The 17,063-nt window shown below is 43.1% G+C and overlaps 2 protein-coding genes across 2 annotated transcripts in view; both read left to right on the forward strand.

The window, feature by feature from the left end:
* Positions 1-2,292: 2,292 nt before the first annotated feature.
* LOC1280236 (proteasome subunit beta type-6) lies at positions 2,293-3,419 on the forward strand. Its single transcript, XM_320065.5, has 3 exons — positions 2,293-2,480; positions 2,619-2,818; positions 2,888-3,419. Exons 1-3 carry the CDS (start codon positions 2,430-2,432, stop codon positions 3,324-3,326), a joined length of 690 nt encoding a protein of 229 aa, XP_320065.4. The 5' UTR covers positions 2,293-2,429; the 3' UTR covers positions 3,327-3,419.
* A 271-nt stretch (positions 3,420-3,690) lies between these two features.
* LOC1280239 (uncharacterized) overlaps positions 3,691-17,063 on the forward strand; it is a 101,796-nt gene continuing 88,423 nt past the window's right edge. Inside the window, exon 1 of the mRNA XM_061659002.1 lies at positions 3,691-3,777. The gene's annotated coding sequence lies outside the window, so the exon portion shown is untranslated. The remainder of the gene's footprint in view (positions 3,778-17,063) is intronic.

The raw sequence follows: 17,063 nt of genomic DNA on the forward strand, positions 1-17,063 counted from the left end.
AATCTAGAATAAATTGTATGGTAGTGACCAAACGTCATACTGTGGAATTGGTCTGAACTTGAATGAAATCAGAACCGTATAACAGAACTAGAACAGTATGACAGGATCCTATAATTATCCTTCCAGGACGAGCTCCTGCCATAAAAATAATGCCATAACGAAATATGTTTACGTGCGCAGCCACCTGCAAGGGACACTGTTTCATCTACCAGAAACTTCAGGTTGAAGTGGCGTTAGTGATGTGATTGCTTCGCATTTAGCACATAAAGTTAAAAAAAAACAGTAGAAAGAAACTAGTTTGATTCTGTTCCAAGAAATCATATCTTTTAATAATTAATATATCACTAAATTACTAATTGTGTAGCTTAGTGTAGTAATTTCACACACAACAAATCAAACATAAAATTTAAAATCTTTGCAAGACATACTGTGATCCACAATGAAACAATTGTATTTCTTAGTTTATAAGAAAACGCAAAAAAAGGAATCGTTAAAAATTTACCTTGGTGGAACCACTAGTCACTGAAATGTGTCAGTTATGTTCGTCCAAATAGCCAGCTCGAACTCTATAGCTGATTTGAGGCTGTTTAACAAAAAATCGTTCGGATGTCGTACTTTGTGGCTGATTACCGTATATCTCGGTACTTTGCGGAACTATGGAGTTTTTTAACAAGCACTTGGTACTCTTTGGATCCTTGCAGCTGGTTAGCCTGATGTGTGTGGTTCATGATGGAACTTTAATGAAGGTGTGTCGAACTTAGTGGAGCCTCATAGTTTTTTAATGTATGACATCGGTACGAGGTGACTTTTGTCAAAGTGTCAAAGACTGGTGCCGTCAAACAGCTCATTGCTACAGCACAAGTTAGATAAGTTAAATGAAGAAAGAATATTGAGTGTAGTGATTGTGATTTTTTAGTGAACTATGTGAAATTATGAAAAATTAAAGAGCTTTTAGAGTTTTAAAATAAACATTCACGTAAAAAAACACAAATCGTATTGTTTATTTCATAGATGATGCCTTGGGTGATAATAAAACGCAAAAAAAATAATCCCTGACACCCTGGCATAAAAAGCTGCTTAAGCGCTATTGGAAAATCCCAGCTGGAACTTTGATGCTGTTTATCTACTGCAAAAGGCGAATTCAAGCAGCGATCTTTAACCACCGACAAACCGACGTGACACTTCGAACAAAATGAGCTTCAAAAGTTGTCTCCTTATTTCAAATGAAAATACGTTAAACACTAGCGCCATCTCTATAATGATTCGCTTACTACACAGGCACAGAGAAGAAACTGCTAAACCCCCTTTTTGTTTTTCTTCGCAAATTCCAATGCGTATTGTTTTATGTACTTCTCACATCTTTTGCATTGATTTGAAAACTTATAAAATGATTTTCCTGTGTGTTTTGTCCAATTATTCTCACAAAATCTTGCCTCACACTTCCTTCGCCATTTGTATTTCGAAAAGTTGTTTACATCGAAGCAGCAGTGAACAGAGCTTACTTTGACAGAAGTGTTCGCCTCACTGGTAAATGACAGTACTTTCGTGTGGGACACTTTTGTAACGCCAGTGTCACGTCGGTTTGTCGGTGCTTTAACTTGCTAAAGTTAGCTGCTTAAACAAATTTGGATATGTGGGCGTTATCATTAAAAAATGTAAAAAAAAAATGGTTTTATGGACCGGTGTCATTTCAGGTGCTTTTTTTAATGTAAGAGGAACGGTTCGAAAAGGCTGTATTGCTTACCAGGTGCAATTTATTACAGTAGAGCGTCGATTATCCGGGCAGCTCGGGACCGGACGGTTGCCGGTTAATCGATTTGCACGGATAATGGTTCAAGAAATGTCTAATTCATATAAAAATTATAAAATCCACTATTTTTAATATTAATTTACCTTGAATCAATCGATTAATCGTTAGTAGAATATTATTTTTAACAATAACTATAGGTTTGACAACTGTTCATGAACAAAAATGAATTTCGAAAATACCACTAGACACTACAAAGCTGCACAACAAACTGGTAGCTCAATTGAGTATCGCTGCAAATGTTCGCCGTACGTTTGAACAGCTGTCACATTTATACGCACGGTTAAGCCGCCCGCCGGTTAATCCACCCCCGGATAATCGACGTTCTACTGTAGTTTAAAATTTTTAACTGTAATCCGAAAAAAAACGGTCACTCAGTCATCAATTCAAAAATTGAACGTCATATGCCATTTGCTGCTTGGGCGTTGGCTAACGTCTTATCAAACGTCACGCCAAAAGTGACAGTTCGCGATTCTGCTTGTCATTGGCTGTCAGTCATTCCTGCTACCAGCGCACAACAAAACAAAAGCGTAAACGGATCAGATAGGCAAAACTTTTTTAGCAAGTAATTTCCAGTTTCTTGTGATTTTAGTAGATTAACCTGTGCGAAAAAACATTCATCATGGATTCGGATTGCTCTAACGACTGGAGAAACGCTCACCACAGCACGGGTGTAAGTAGAAAGGCGACTTGTTTCGCGTTGCTCTCCCGGCAGCATAACATAACCTCCGCGCTTCGACATCTATCTCATGATGATGGTGCAAGAATTAAATCAAACATGTTTTACCCTGTTTACCTATTTTTCTTCCAGACCACAATCATGGCGGTGGAGTTTGACGGTGGGGTCGTGATCGGTGCCGATTCGCGTACCAGCACCGGTACGTACGTCGCGAACCGCGTCACGGACAAGCTGACCAAGCTGACGGACAAAATCTACTGCTGCCGTTCCGGGTCGGCCGCAGACACACAGGCGATCGCTGACATCGTTGCCTACTCGCTGAACTACCACGAGTGAGTGCAGGAAGGAGGATTTGTGTGGTCAAAATACGCTTTTAAAAACGTTAAATTATCACGTTACAGGAACCAAACCGGCGAACCGCCGCTGGTCGAGGACGCTGCGAACGAGTTCCGGCAGTACTGCTACAACTACCGCGATACGCTCGTCGCCGGCATCATCGTGGCCGGGTGGGACGCCAAGCACGGCGGCCAGGTGTACTCGGTCCCGGTCGGTGGTATGCAGATCCGGCAGAGCGTCACGATCGGCGGGTCGGGCAGCTCGTACATCTACGGCTTCGTGAAGGAAAACTATCGCGAGGGGATGCCGCGGGACGAGTGCGTAGAGTTTGTGAAGAAATCGATCTTCCACGCGATGTACCATGATGGTAGCTCGGGCGGCGTGTGCCGCATCGGGGTGATCACGAAGGATGGCGTCGAGCGGGAAGTGTTCTTTGCCCCGCGGGATTATGAGAATGTTGGTGCGCGCCGTGCCGGAGCACCGAGCGTTTCCGTGCAGGCTTAAGTCGCCCCGGGAACGTGTGAAACATGGTGAAGAAGCGTAATTTTGTCTGTGGTCTGTGGTTAATTGGAATAAATCTTTCCTTATCAAACAAAACATTCAATATTTTCTTTCTTTTCGTTATTCAATTAATTTAGAAACGTCAAATCAATATAAAAAAACAAGCAATTGTTTATCAACCACCCGTTGTTACCCCCGTCCTGTGTTTCGCTAACACGCTTCGTAGACAAGGATGGCAAACAGCCCAGCAGCACATCCCGATGCAACCTGTCCCATCATCATCGTTCGTGTTGCGCATGCGGCCCTTCTGCCGAACGGTGCCGAAACCCGAACCACAACAGCAGCAACGGAAGCAGCAGCAGCTGGACCAACGGCGAAAACTTCAGTTGTGATGCGGGTTGCATAGGCTGCAGGGATTTATCCGGTCCGTCGGTCCGTCTCGTCCCCGGGAAAGGTAACGCATTGCACGGTGGTGGCGTTTTTTAAAGATGCTGTTGTTGTTGTTAGGTGTACCTTTATTCCTTGTTCTCGGTTGCTTTTAAAAGGTGTGCGTGTGCGTGTGTGTGACTTGACAAGCCTCCAGTGCGGCTAGTTAGCTAGTGGGGTAGGCAAAACAACACACTCATCAAAGCGCACAGTGAGTGACAATTTTCACGGTCACCGCAGCTCAACCACCAACAGCAGCAACAGCATTGCCTCGAGTTCGTCGGCCTACTGAGGGGGGATGCAACCCATTCCCACCCCACGAAACGAGCGCGCGCGTGTGTGTGTATTCCGTACGAAATTTGACCAACATTAAGGAAAAAGCCTGCATCGTGGGAAAATCAAACAGCTTCCCCTGTGTGCGAGAGTGTTTTTTTGTGTCCTTATATATATGTGTGTGTGTGTGGTTGGATGAAATTCCCATGTTTTGGTTGGATGCTGTGTACCAGGCCCCCAACGCTACTCGAGGGTGGACCCGTGCACAAGCTTCGAAGCAAAACAAAAACGCGATCGATGAATGAAACAAATGAAAATGAATGAAACTGCGGCCGAGGCGGCGGCGGTTGTTGTTGGTGTGTGCAAGGGGGGGAGGGAAAAACGCAGAGGATAAAACGTGACCACAAGCGCTTGGGCCGTGTTCGTTGCAGTAATGTGCCGTTTGTGTACGTGTGTGTGTGTGTTTAGGTGGGAAAATGTGCTGCGGAATGTGTGTATGCGTGCGGAAAAACAGCCCGAGCGCGTGTGTGTGTGCACGCTGGCACACGTTTGCAAGGCACGCGTTTAATGAAAGTGTGCAAAATGACCATCTCCACCACGTCACCCAGCGGTAATGGGGTGGAATAGTTAGTTTTCCGTGTTGAAATGAAATGATATATTAAAATATACTTTCAAATGTTTTAAATGTTCCTTCACTCTATTCACTTCACTTCCAGTTAGAACATCAATCTTGAACTTGAACTTGATAGAAAAGCTTCAACTTAATACTAACGCACGCTGACAGCGCAAACAACATCAGATGATGTGCATGTGTGTGTCTCTCTCTCTCTATCTCACCTCTTTTCTATCACCCTCTCTTTCTCTCTCTGCATTGAGGTATGGCATGACCTGCAAATTTGGGTCCCCTGATTTGGTTCCAAACATCAATCCCCCAACGTTAGCAACCGTGCAGCAGCAGCAGCAGCATGCCATGCTTCGTCACTACTACGTGAACTCTACCACAACACTGCACTCCCGTGCACACATACATTAGCATGTACATACACACACACACACACACATGTCCTAGACGGTCATCAGCATGCTCTGCATCATGGGGGACATCCTCGGCCTCGGCCAACCCGAAAAACAACAGCATCAACCGGGGCAGAGATTTCGACGGAGAGGCCACGAGCGGCCAGCATCCCAAAAATCGATATTGAAACCAACTTTTGCCCCATAGAAAACCGTTTTTCCACGAGCGAGGCCCCTTGATTCGGTATGCTGATTTTTTAATGTTTTGCAATTTTTATGCATCCTTCCCCTTCGCTCACACTCCTTTTTCGCAATGGGGAGGGAAGCTTGACCCCGTCGCTGTAGCGACTGTGGTGTGTGTGTGCTTGTTTTGTGAGGCAAGTCACACACACACACACACGCACACCACTCGGAACGAGCCTCCGAACTTTCTACAATCGGAGCCGGTGTGGTCGGAGTTTTCCAATTGGATGGCATCGCGGGCAAAAGCGGGGGAGGCGAAAAGGGCGGGGAGAAAATCAAATATTTTCCCAAACAACACACGGTTGCGGGCTTTTTGTTCGTCGGCGACGTCGTCGTCGTCGGTCCAATGGCTTTGGCTTTTGCTCCGTGAAGCAAGGGAGAGCAGGGAGAGGTAGGCGGGGGGGGGGTCTCTCATTTCCCACTTCCGCTTTCCAGTGCCACCGCCTGCTCGGTGGATAAAACCAACTCTTGAAAAATCACCAATAACCTAGATTTTGGGGAGGCTTTTTGTGTCTGTGTCTGTATGTATTTGGTGGCCATGTCTCATATTTGCACAGCCACTACACACCCAGTACAGAACACACACACACCACGGTGTAGCACCAATGGGACAAATCAGAATTCGGAGTCTGACATTTTTCCTCCCGTGCGCCTGCAATGCTGCAAAATGTTGCACGAACGGTAGAATTATTTAGCGAAATTCGGTTTCAATTAAGCTCAAACGAAGCATTAAAAGCTCTCCCCGGTCCCTTTAAATCACCGAAGAAAAGCAGGTGGCTGGTAGGGAGGGAGCAAAATTAAAACATTTCGCTTTTCGGCCGACTTTCGCCGGCGCAACTCAACCGTACCCATATTTACCAGTCAGTTGGCTCGCTAATCGTTCAGCACAAACACGGACCGAGAACCACTGGCGGGTTGGGTTTGTCCATTCTTTTTCTCTCCCTCTCTCTCTATCACTCCCCGTTTTGTTCGTCTTCTGCGTTCCCTCGGCGACACACTTTCCCGTCGTCCAGTGATGACGATGATTTACCACTGTTTTTTCGTTGCTGCTGCTGTTGCTGCTGCCGATGCTCTCCGATGACTGTATTCATCCTCCGCAGGTTCGGTGTAGGGAAAATCGAGAGAAGAAGAAGAAAAATGCCACACAAGAACAAAGCTAATACCGCATGATGTCTACATGAATGACCATTTCTAACCTCCCCCACTAACCCGCTCTCCTGGATGGGAGTAGTGGGGGTGAGACGCCCAGATTCGCCGGTCGATTGACGATGGAAATGGAAATGGACGGCTGAGTGCATTCGTCCTTCGGCTTTTTTCGGGAGAAGGGCTTGTGGATTGTGGATCGGGCTGGGAGGCACAATGTTTTTCGTGGTAGTGTTAGGACATGGATTTTCCCCCCTGCCAAAGAGCAACGTCGACGATTTATGAATTTGTTTTTCGTCGGGCGGAGGTGGAGATGGACACGAGTTTGGTTCGAACTTCTCGTACACTTCGGGTTTTTCCGTGGTGGGGAAGGTTTGGCAGAAGATGGGTTTTTTGGGGGATTTGTTTTGTGGGATGTGTGCTTTGACTTTGGTGTGTTGGTTACTTATGTTGTTTTGCTACGATTTTTATCAGGTGTATGTGTTTTGGCAATATTTTGGATTGGAGGAAACATATCTGTCGTTTTTCCTCCTATTTTTTTTTGGCTGGTTTTATTGTTGTTAAGGGCTTTTGATATATTTCATATTACAAATGTTTGACAAGTGTCTATAATCTGCTCTCGGACTTGGAAAACATCTCTTTTTCATTCTTTCAATCATTATCTTTAACAAACATGTATTTGTTAAGTTTCTGATCGACAGTTTAGGTTGTCCGGTGTCGTTATCATTACACAAACAACACACCGTTCGAGGCTAGCTTATAGATCTTTTAGGGAACTTTAGAGCTTTAACTCCTCATTCGTTATTGTGTATTGTGCTTATTGTGTATGGGAGTTTGGGAGCAACGCTGGCAGTGTAAGGAATTGTTTTCCTATATCCCCAAACATAAATAATTTAAAATCACTGTTATTGTCTTGCTCATGGACTCATGAAATACACAAGAAAAATGACAAGAGGTGAATTTAAAAATTGTTAAAAATGTTGTATAATTTATTTATACACATTTTATTTGTTTTTTTTTTTTTTTTTGAGACCAGAAACTAGTGCAAAAGCCGTGATTTGTAAATTTTTCCCATATATGTGTACATTGCGCCGAATGAACCTTTTTCTAACTTTTAAAAGGGCATAATTACAAACATTCTTGTTTATTGGCTGAAATAGTAGATTAAAATCATAAGAACAGACATAAATGGTTGATAATTACCAAATACAGATTGAAAATGAATTATTTGGATTATTAAAAGCTCGATCAAAAGGTCAATTATTGTTCATTTGACGATTTATGTGTTAAAGCAGTACAATTTGCTAAAAAAAGGTCAATTTAGAAAACCGCTTTACACCGAATCCTCGTGTAAGAGTTATCGCGTATCTCGGGGAATGGCTTTATTGTCAAAAATGCTGTAAGTTCTCTTTTGTTTGGTGTTTAAAAAATAACATCAGTTTGGTGAAAAAATCGTAAATTCTAATTTTGCATCATATTTTGAGACATTTTGAAATCTAGAACTTATACTGTCCTTGTAAAGACTTTAAATCAGTGCTGCAAAATATGTCGAGTATCACGAGATTTTCATCAACGAAAACAATGAACATATCCGTGGTAGCTTGATGCTCATTGCTGATAGTCAATAAAAGTGCGTCATGACATGCTGAACACGACATTTGAATTCTTGAGTCCAACGCGATACTCTGACTGACAAGCTTAGCTTAATGCCGGCGCAAGCATAATCATGATTTTTTCTGGCTGTGAACAGTTCGTGCCAAATGCCACTGTTTCAGTCATCAACACTCATGACTGAAACGAAGCTCAAATCAGATCTCGTACACAACTGAGATGATCAGTGACGATACTCAAACAGTTGGATAATTATTGCTTGGTGACATTTTGATTAGCACCCAACTCTTGGTCACTTACTTGGTCATGACATTTTTGTAGGCGATAATCACGACATTCTTGGAATATACTTGGCGCGTGGGCTATAGCAACAAAATGAGCATGCTTTCTCCCTCTATCTGTTTTGATTCTATCCGACTGAAAATGTCGCGACCAAGTGACTACACAATGTCACAGTGCACACAATGTCACCAAGCATGTGATGGTCGCACCAACTGTTAGAGGCTCGCCTCTGATCATTACAGTAGAGCTCGTGACGCTGAGATGATTTTGTTTCAGCCGGAATTTGTCATGACTATGTCAGTGACATTTTGCAGAACTGATCACAGTAAAAAAAAGTCATGACATAGTGACTGATCAAGCGATGGTCACAAAAATGTCATGCAGCATGCATTGGTCACACCAATCGTGTTGAGTATCACCTCTGATTATCACAATTGAGTACATGACGCTGATATGGATTTTGTTTCAGTCAGATTTTTTTATGACCTTGACGGTGACATTTTGCAGCACTGCTTTAAATAAAACACCATTTAATAGAATTCTAACAATAAAAGCCGTAAGTAAGTGTAGGTAGGTGTACCCCAATTTTGCCCCATAATCCCACACATGTAAATTTGTAAATGTATTATGAAGTGTAGTATGAGCCGTCAATGAAAACTACAACAGCTGATCGATCGGTTCAAAGAATTGAACGCAAGACTGACACATTTGACAGGACTGCGCGCTAGTCAATGGACTACGGAGCTGACTTACGTTGATCTGGACTAATGGCGCATAAAACAGAGTCCTCCTGATTAAACACACACCTTATTTCTTTAATGGTGAAAATATGTAGAAGCAAAATGACAAAGAAGTCAAATAAATTAGCAACATATGTCACTCAACAAGGGCATCGAAATATTCAAACTTTTACCAAAACCGGTAAAGGACCGTTCTTTCCAAACCATTACATGCAACATGCTGTTTCAACAACTGCTATCGATTGTAGCTGTTAAACTTTTTCCAATCCTTAAAACAACCTACCGACCCCCCACGCCCTACTGCGCAAATTCGAACCCATCAGCCGTCTCACATCCTTCCAGCGTTGTAAATTTTACGTTCGCCCGTAAGCTCCCAAAACCGAACACGCGCTTTTCTACGCAACTGGAGGCGCAAGAAGAAAAAAAACGCGCGTCTGGTCTTCAACTGGCAAAAGATATGCTTCAGCACGTCCGACAGCTCTAGTGTGAAATGAGGGTTGCTATGGCGCAAGAAAAAAGCTACACAACACAAAGCGCAACCGGGAACGGGCAGCCGGTCACACGAACGGGAATGCACGGAATGTGGGCCCCAGTGGGGCGGCACCATTTTTATGCGCCACGGTACCCCCGGTTTCGGTCCATTACTCACGGCCAATGCGTTTGGGGAGGGACATAAAATTTTGGAACATTCTGCTAAAACAAACGCGCTTTGCATGGGCGGAGACAGAGCTGGCGAGGCCGAAAGCAAGCTGTTAACGTGCGCAGTTTTCGACCACGTTTCCACGCCGCTGTGGAAGTGGATGAACCAATGAGGGGGGGGGGGGGGGGGGGAGTTGTGGCGATGGTGGAAAAGTTTTCTAATTTCAATATGATATTGATTGCCCGTTTTCGGGGGATGGATGCAATTTTTCGGAAATTTTGGAAGTGTCGAAAGTTGGGTGGAAAAATGGTGGAAAACTTTCGTCCCCCCTGCAGTCCTCCGAGCCTTGCACTGAGCCCTCCGAGACGGGGGTGACGATCTGGTCGATCTGGGCGTGAATTGTGGGTGCTTTTCTCCATACTGGTTCCGAAATTTTCTTAAGCTGCTAAACACACCAATCATGTTCGAATATTAAAGTGTCACAGCGATGGTTGGAAGCAGAGTAAACAGAGACAAAAAGCGAAGCGGAAAATCGTAACGAAACAGCGCTGGGAGACGCGGCGGACACGCGATTAGCGTAAAATTATTCTTCCACATCGCTTTTCACGATTGTTTACTTTTGATGGCACAAAAACCAGGGATGAAAAGTGAAAACAGGGCTTTTTTATTTCGTTTTTTGTTTATAGCAGAAAGAAAGCAGCGGGGGAAAAACTGATGCTGGTAAAGCCTCCAAAAAACCGACAGGAAACAAAAATAAATGCCATTTTTCACTGTATTCTACGACTGCAAACACCCCACCGGTTTTGCCCACGTTTGGAGGGGGGGTCCTATTTTTATGGTCGCCCCATTGAAGCGGCGGGGAAATGTTTGCGCCCATGAAATGATGGCGTTGATGATACATTTTTCTCCAAAAATAGAAGCTAAATTGTAAAATTTCACGATCGAAACCTTTGAGCCGTCGGGAGGAGGCCGAAGGATCATTAATTTTCCCACCATCGCTTTCATCGCTCGAACAGCAGGCGTGGAAAGCTTGTGTGGGTCGTGTTGGTAGGCAAATTGGGAGCAATAAATAGAATGGCACAATTGCCATCGTTCCCTTTCTTGTCGCAGGTCCTTTGTTGTGTCCCCCCCACAACCGTAGGGTGTATGTGTACGTATGGAGTAGTGGTATTAGAGGCAGTAAACTCGTTACGATCGGACCATTGGTGGCCTTCCACGTTGGTGTCACGCTGTGGTGAATGGATCGACTCCCCCCGGGCGGAGTCAAATTGCTGACTATAAAAAAGTAATCGCTAAGCTTAATCGATGGTCGCCCCGGTTACTCGCCCCGTCCCGAAAGGAGGGAAGGATAACAGAACGGTGGACAAGTGGACGTGACGCTTTCCCAGAGTGCGCCGACTAATCATTGGGGCGAGTAGGCGAAAGGACTGTTGGAGGAATTTCTTGCTGCAAGTTTGATGAAAAGAACAAATAGTTTGTTCCTGTTCCACAGTAAAAAATGGGGTTACCTTACCCGCTGGCAGCATGTGAGGCGATGCAAACAGCCTGATTGGACGGTAATCCGATTAACCCTTAAAGCGCCAACCAGCCTGTTTATGTGGATTGTATTATTGTTACAAACCAAAAAAGTAGAAAGGAATAGAATATAACCCCTTTTTTGCGCTAGACGCTCCAAATGATACTTGAAAGAGAGTCCATCCCAAATCCATCCCATTCCAGCACACTAATCCCATTTGGCTCGTCAATCCTTTCGACAGACTCGGGATTTCACTTTGAAAGTGATTCAACCGTAATGAACGCACACAAACACTTCACAAAAAAATCGCTCAAATCTTGCATTTTCATTCCATTTAATGCTCTCCTAACACTCACACACACACAATCTCGAAAACAACCCTCAAAGCTCTGTGTGTCCATCCCTCTGAAATCAGAACCTAAAAAGAAGCTACCTTAAAGTCCACTTCGCTCAAGCACGAGTTACCCAGGGAGGGGAGGGTTGAAAATCTGGGTTGAATACACTCACGATCCTTACAGCACAACGAGGAATCTCTGTGCACTGAAACGCAACCCGAAACCCTCCCGGGGTACATGTGCGAAAAGGAGTCGATGGTAAGACATCTTAAAATGGAATAATAATTGAATTCTTGGGCAAGGTTTTGCAGCCTTCGAGCAGCAAAAATTTGGACTGGACCCCCGGAGAGGAGGGTTTTTTGTTTGTTTGCTCCTATTCGTTGAATGAACTCCAATGGCTTCGCATAGATTTTTGGGCAGGTTTTTTTCTGTTTTGTGTTGGCAACAATTTCCAAAGGGACAGGGCTAGATTCTTTTGTTTCTCATTTTGAACATGCCTTTCCGTTTTTTTTCATTTTGAACTCTTAAAAAAGGGAACAGAGAGAAAACTTGCATTGCGGACGACTGAATGGGACAGCCATTTTGGCATACATTTGGCCAGGGAAAGGGAGCAAAGCCTTGCCCATCGAAAGATCGCTTTTTTAATAGTGTAGATTATCTAGTGTTCCTTTCCCACTAACAGCGCTGAAACGGCTCACTAAAGGTAGGTTTATTTGTTCGCAGGAAGTGGGTTTTTTTTTTTTTTGGTAAAATAAATTAAAGATTTTCCGTTACCTTTTTACCGGGTACGAATATCGGTGCGAGGGAACCAGCAAAAGCACTGAATGAATTCCCTTAAAAGGCTATACTAATATTACCATCTCTTCGTACCTCTTTGGAACGAACACAATAGTGGCGGTGAAAAAATAACAATGACCATGCCTTTCAAACGCCGCAAACCACTGAAATGATGATGGTCATTTGGTGACCGAAGGAAAATGGGACATCGACCTGTCGTTTAGCAAAGGATAAACAAGCTTGAGCTTTTCATTGCTTCCCTTTTTTGTGTGTGCCTGTGGTTTGTACACTCTGCACTTATCAGAGTTCGTTTATTGTTCGTGCTGTGTATTATCCATTTCAATCAGCTGGCCTGTGCTCATTGAGATCGGTCAGGGTTATCCATTATTGAATAGAAAATTGCATCGACCACGCAAAGTGCATTCGAATGGATTGTAGATTGCGTGTCTTTCATAAAAAGCATTATTGGAGTTCATTTGTCATCGATCGATATCGGGAACATGTGAACATGTGTTTGGGGCAGTTTGTTATGTTGAAAATTTAATCTGAAAGTAGTAACTATTCCAAGTGTAACTTTAAAGTTGATTTTGACGTACATTTCCATCAGTTTGCTTACTTGAACCATTTTGGACGCCTAAATGTATGCAATCCGCACAGCAAAGTGGGCATAATATCTTTTTGGATCATTCTTATTTCATTAAAATACGCTATGCTCGTGCAACCGACTACTGATTAAGTTCTTGTACTTTATATTACGAAACCAATAGCCAAGAAATAATCATCTCAGCAAAATCCCCTTCAAATACACAAACCATCGTCATCACGTTATCTAATCGCACACTACAAGCGCACATCATAAACGAAAACTAAAGCACACACACATTCTCACTCCAACGTTAGCAGCGCCCGATGATGCCGAAGTGCGCACTGCATCAGTTCGGCAAGCTCGAAAAGCTGCCATCTTGAAGGCAAAGCGTTACCGAAAATGGAGTTTTTTAATTAAACCAAATGCTGCTTCTACTGCTGCTGATGTTGCCTTTTCTTCTCGCTGGTTCTTGTGCGTGTGTGCCAAAACTTTAGGCACTCGTCCTGATGCTCGTGCGTTCCCGCTCCTGAGCGGCTCGCTCATTAAGGCCACCAGCGGGGCGGCGCTGTGTTGGCGTGTCTAGAGAATAAATTCATTATTAAATTTCTCAATTGTCACATTCCCACCTTGCTCCTGTTTGTCTGATGTGTTGTTTCTGTCTTGGATGCTTCCATGCCAGCTTAGGAATCGGTTGTTATTGGATGCCATTTCGCAAAGGTGATACAAGACGATATCTTGGCCGAAGCAGAATGAGTGGAATGAGTTGAGCTTAGATCTATTCTGAGCTCAAACGAGAGCAAAAAGCTTCAATTTTAACTGGAAAATCTAATTCCGTCTCACTTTTTGGAGCGCTTTGCGCAAAATTAATCAGTAACTTTGAGCCCCTGTTCCTCCCCTTTGGTAACCACACAAAACCGAACCGAGGAGGCGCATTATGGCTTGTACGGTATTTGCCACGCGGGACTGCCGGGATTTATGTTTCATTTCACCACACATGAGCACACAGTATGCAAACACTGCTGCTTCTTCATCCGTATCGCCCTGTCCAAGGAACCTCTCATTTCGGTAGGAATGTTGCCACTTCCGGTTACGTGGCGTAAAGCGCTGCCTCCTCGCTCCTCACTTTATCCTTTTTAGAAGCAAGAGTTTTGAGCGAACAGTTAAACCTGCCAGGACCTGGTTTATCTCGGGGAAATTAAATATTACCACCGAGCTATACGTTTCACTATCACACACACAGAGAGATCTCACCGAAGAATGCACAGTGTTGGAAGTCGTGTAGTGTTGAAACCCCCACCCCCCGTTGGGGATGGAAAAAAGTTAATCTCCATAAATAAGCAAAAACATTCGGGGCACTTTTTAACGTTCGCTCTGCGCTCTGGAAAGGAAAGGAAAAAGGTATTGCGCGAAGGGTTTTGTTTTGATTGTGGGAGAGATTGTGACTTTTCCGTGCACACATTGGAGGCCTTGGTATTGCCGCCACTGCTCGCACTGGTGCTGGTGATGCAGGAGCTTTGGGGATCGTAATATGAGATGATATTTCCACACAAAAAGTGTATTGCGTGTGTTGTGGGGCGAGAAAGGTTTATGTGCGAGGATGTTTTTTGTTTTGCTTTACAAATACATTTTGGCGTACTGTTTTGCTTAAATTCCGCAAGGATGGTTTATAGCCGGCGAGAATGGAACGTGCGAGTAGAATGTGAGCTTTGTTTTGGATGCTCATAATGGGGAATGGAGCAGAAGATTGTGTTTTTGTGGGGTTTCTGTGACTTTTGAATTACGGAAATGAACCAAACTTGAGTGAGCTTGAAAATGTAATCTAACATTATAGTTAAATGGTACGATAAATGCACTTTAGTATGTCATTTTGACGTATGTATTTCATTGAGAAAGCGGGGTATGTTTAAATTTACCTTTACAATTCATAAAAGAGATGATCAGAAGCATACTTAAATTACTATCCTCTTCCCTAACAATCTAAAATGTAAAGCTAGAAACTTGATCAGATGACCAGATGAATAAGGCAGGAGATCGGACAACTTGAAAAAATTAAAATTATAAAATTATTCTTAAAATATATATTATTCTCTGCTTTCCTTTTTCTAGACAACAAGCTTATTTTTTCACCCTGTTTGTGGAACAACATTCATCATCAATCACTTTATTTGATTTCACCTTTTGCTTTAAAAAATGCATTTAAAAATCGTTTGGTTTTCTTTTTTCTTTTTCCAATTAGTTTAGATAATTAAAAAAAAAACTGTAGATCCTTGTAGTTTTTAGCCTTTCATTACAAAATATGTATGTTTCATAAAAAATAAATCAATTTCATTTTCATGAGCTAAACTGAACGAGCCTGCCACGAATATACATATTTTACATATTTTTACATATACATATACATATTTTTATACATATATATATAATACATATTTTTCAGGCTGAAATAATCTAGGCTAAAAACTTCAGGCTAGTTTTGTAGAAATTGTATTCACTACGTGACTATATACAAGTATTCAGAACCTATCCCTCTACCCTATGTTGCAAATAGTAACGTTGGAAGTCGGACTCTCTCCATCCCCCTCGAAATGTTACGTAATTGATGGATGTCACTACTTACACCTGTTCTCACTTTCCTCTGAATCTTTATCCGGTTGCTATGGATCGCAATCCATGAGAATGGATCGCAATCAACTACGTCTGAATCGTTTGCAACTACGTCTGAATCGTTTTCAGTTACGTTTGGATTGCTCTCAGCTACCTTTGGATTTTACGGTAGCTCGCGCAAATTTCGTTTTAGCGCACCGTTTATTTAGTGACCGCGGGACACATTTGCACCCCAAGGAAAAAACTAAACAATTAATGCATTCAATTATAAAATCTTATCGTATTTTTTATATGAAGCTTACATCACCATTCATACGTTTTTGGTTATTAGACCAAGTTTTCCAAACAAACCAGCACAATCTTCTTCTTTTTAGCGTAACGACCTACGTGGTCATTTAGTCTTGTTCAGGGTTTCGAGGTATAGCCGGATATTCCATCTTTAGAATGGAGGAAATCTGTTCTGATGCGTAGAAGCCGACAAATCTGTCAAATGTTGTTCATAGCTCAAAAATTGGTTTTTAACACATATTCTCAATTGGGTTCAAACATGGAACAATACGAAATTGTTGATTTTCAAATTGTCTGTCATGAGGAGAATCGTGAGGTACGCCGAATGGTCACTAAATAAACTATGCGCCGCAACAAAATTTGCGCGAGCTAACGTAAAATCCAAAGGTAGGTGAAAGCGATCCAAACGTTGCTGAAAACGATCCAAACGTAGTTGCAAACGATTCAGACGTAGTTGATTGCGATCCAATCTCATGGATTGCGATTCATAGCAACCGGATAAAGATTCACCGTCCAAATAGACTTACGCCAGGACTCCACAGAGCATAACGCCAGGACTCCACAGAGCATAACACGGAGCGCAACATAACAACTGACAGCTGCCAAACGCTTCAGAAAACGCTTTATTGCTGGTATCATATTTTGAACATCCTTAGTAGGCCACTCATTGCTCGTAGAAAAATTACCAGCCTACTGCGATGACCGAAAGTTAATGAAACGCTTTACCTCCTTTCCCAAGCGTTTTGGGAAGCGTTTGGCAGCTGTCAGTTGTTATGTTGCGCTCCGTGTTATGCTCTGTGGAGTCCTGGCGTAACACGGAGCGCAACATAACAACTGACAGCTGCCAAACGCTTCCCAAAACGCTTGGGAAAGGAGGTAAAGCGTTTCATTAACTTTCGGTCATCGCAGTAGGCTGGTAGTTTTTCGACGAGTAATGAGCGGCCTACTAAGGATATTCAAAATATGATACCAGCAATAAAGCGTTTTCTAAAGCGTTTGGCAGCTGTCAGTTGTTATGTTGCGCTCCGTGTTATGCTCTGTGGAGTCCTGGCGTAACACGAAGCGCAACATAACAACTGACAGCTGCCAAACGCTTCCCAAAACGCATGGGAAAGGAGGTAAAGCGTTTCATTAACTTTCGGTTATCGCAGTAGGCTGGTAGTTTTTCTACGAGCAAAGAGCGGCCTACTGAGGATGTTCAAAATATGATACCAGCAATAAAGCGTTTTCTGAAGCGTTTGGCAGCTGTCAGTTGTTATGTT

Source organism: Anopheles gambiae, chromosome 3 (assembly GCF_943734735.2).
Source record: "Anopheles gambiae chromosome 3, idAnoGambNW_F1_1, whole genome shotgun sequence".
NCBI lineage: Eukaryota > Metazoa > Arthropoda > Insecta > Diptera > Culicidae > Anopheles > Anopheles gambiae.

Coding starts and splice junctions, on each gene's coding strand:
- LOC1280236 (XM_320065.5), top strand. CDS start 2,430: ATGGATTCGGATTGCTCTAACGACTGGAGAAACGCTCACCACAGCACG. Junction 2,481..2,618: donor ACGCTCACCACAGCACGGGT/GTAAGTAGAAAG, acceptor TTTTTCTTCCAG/ACCACAATCATGGCGGTGGA. Junction 2,819..2,887: donor TACTCGCTGAACTACCACGA/GTGAGTGCAGGA, acceptor ATCACGTTACAG/GAACCAAACCGGCGAACCGC.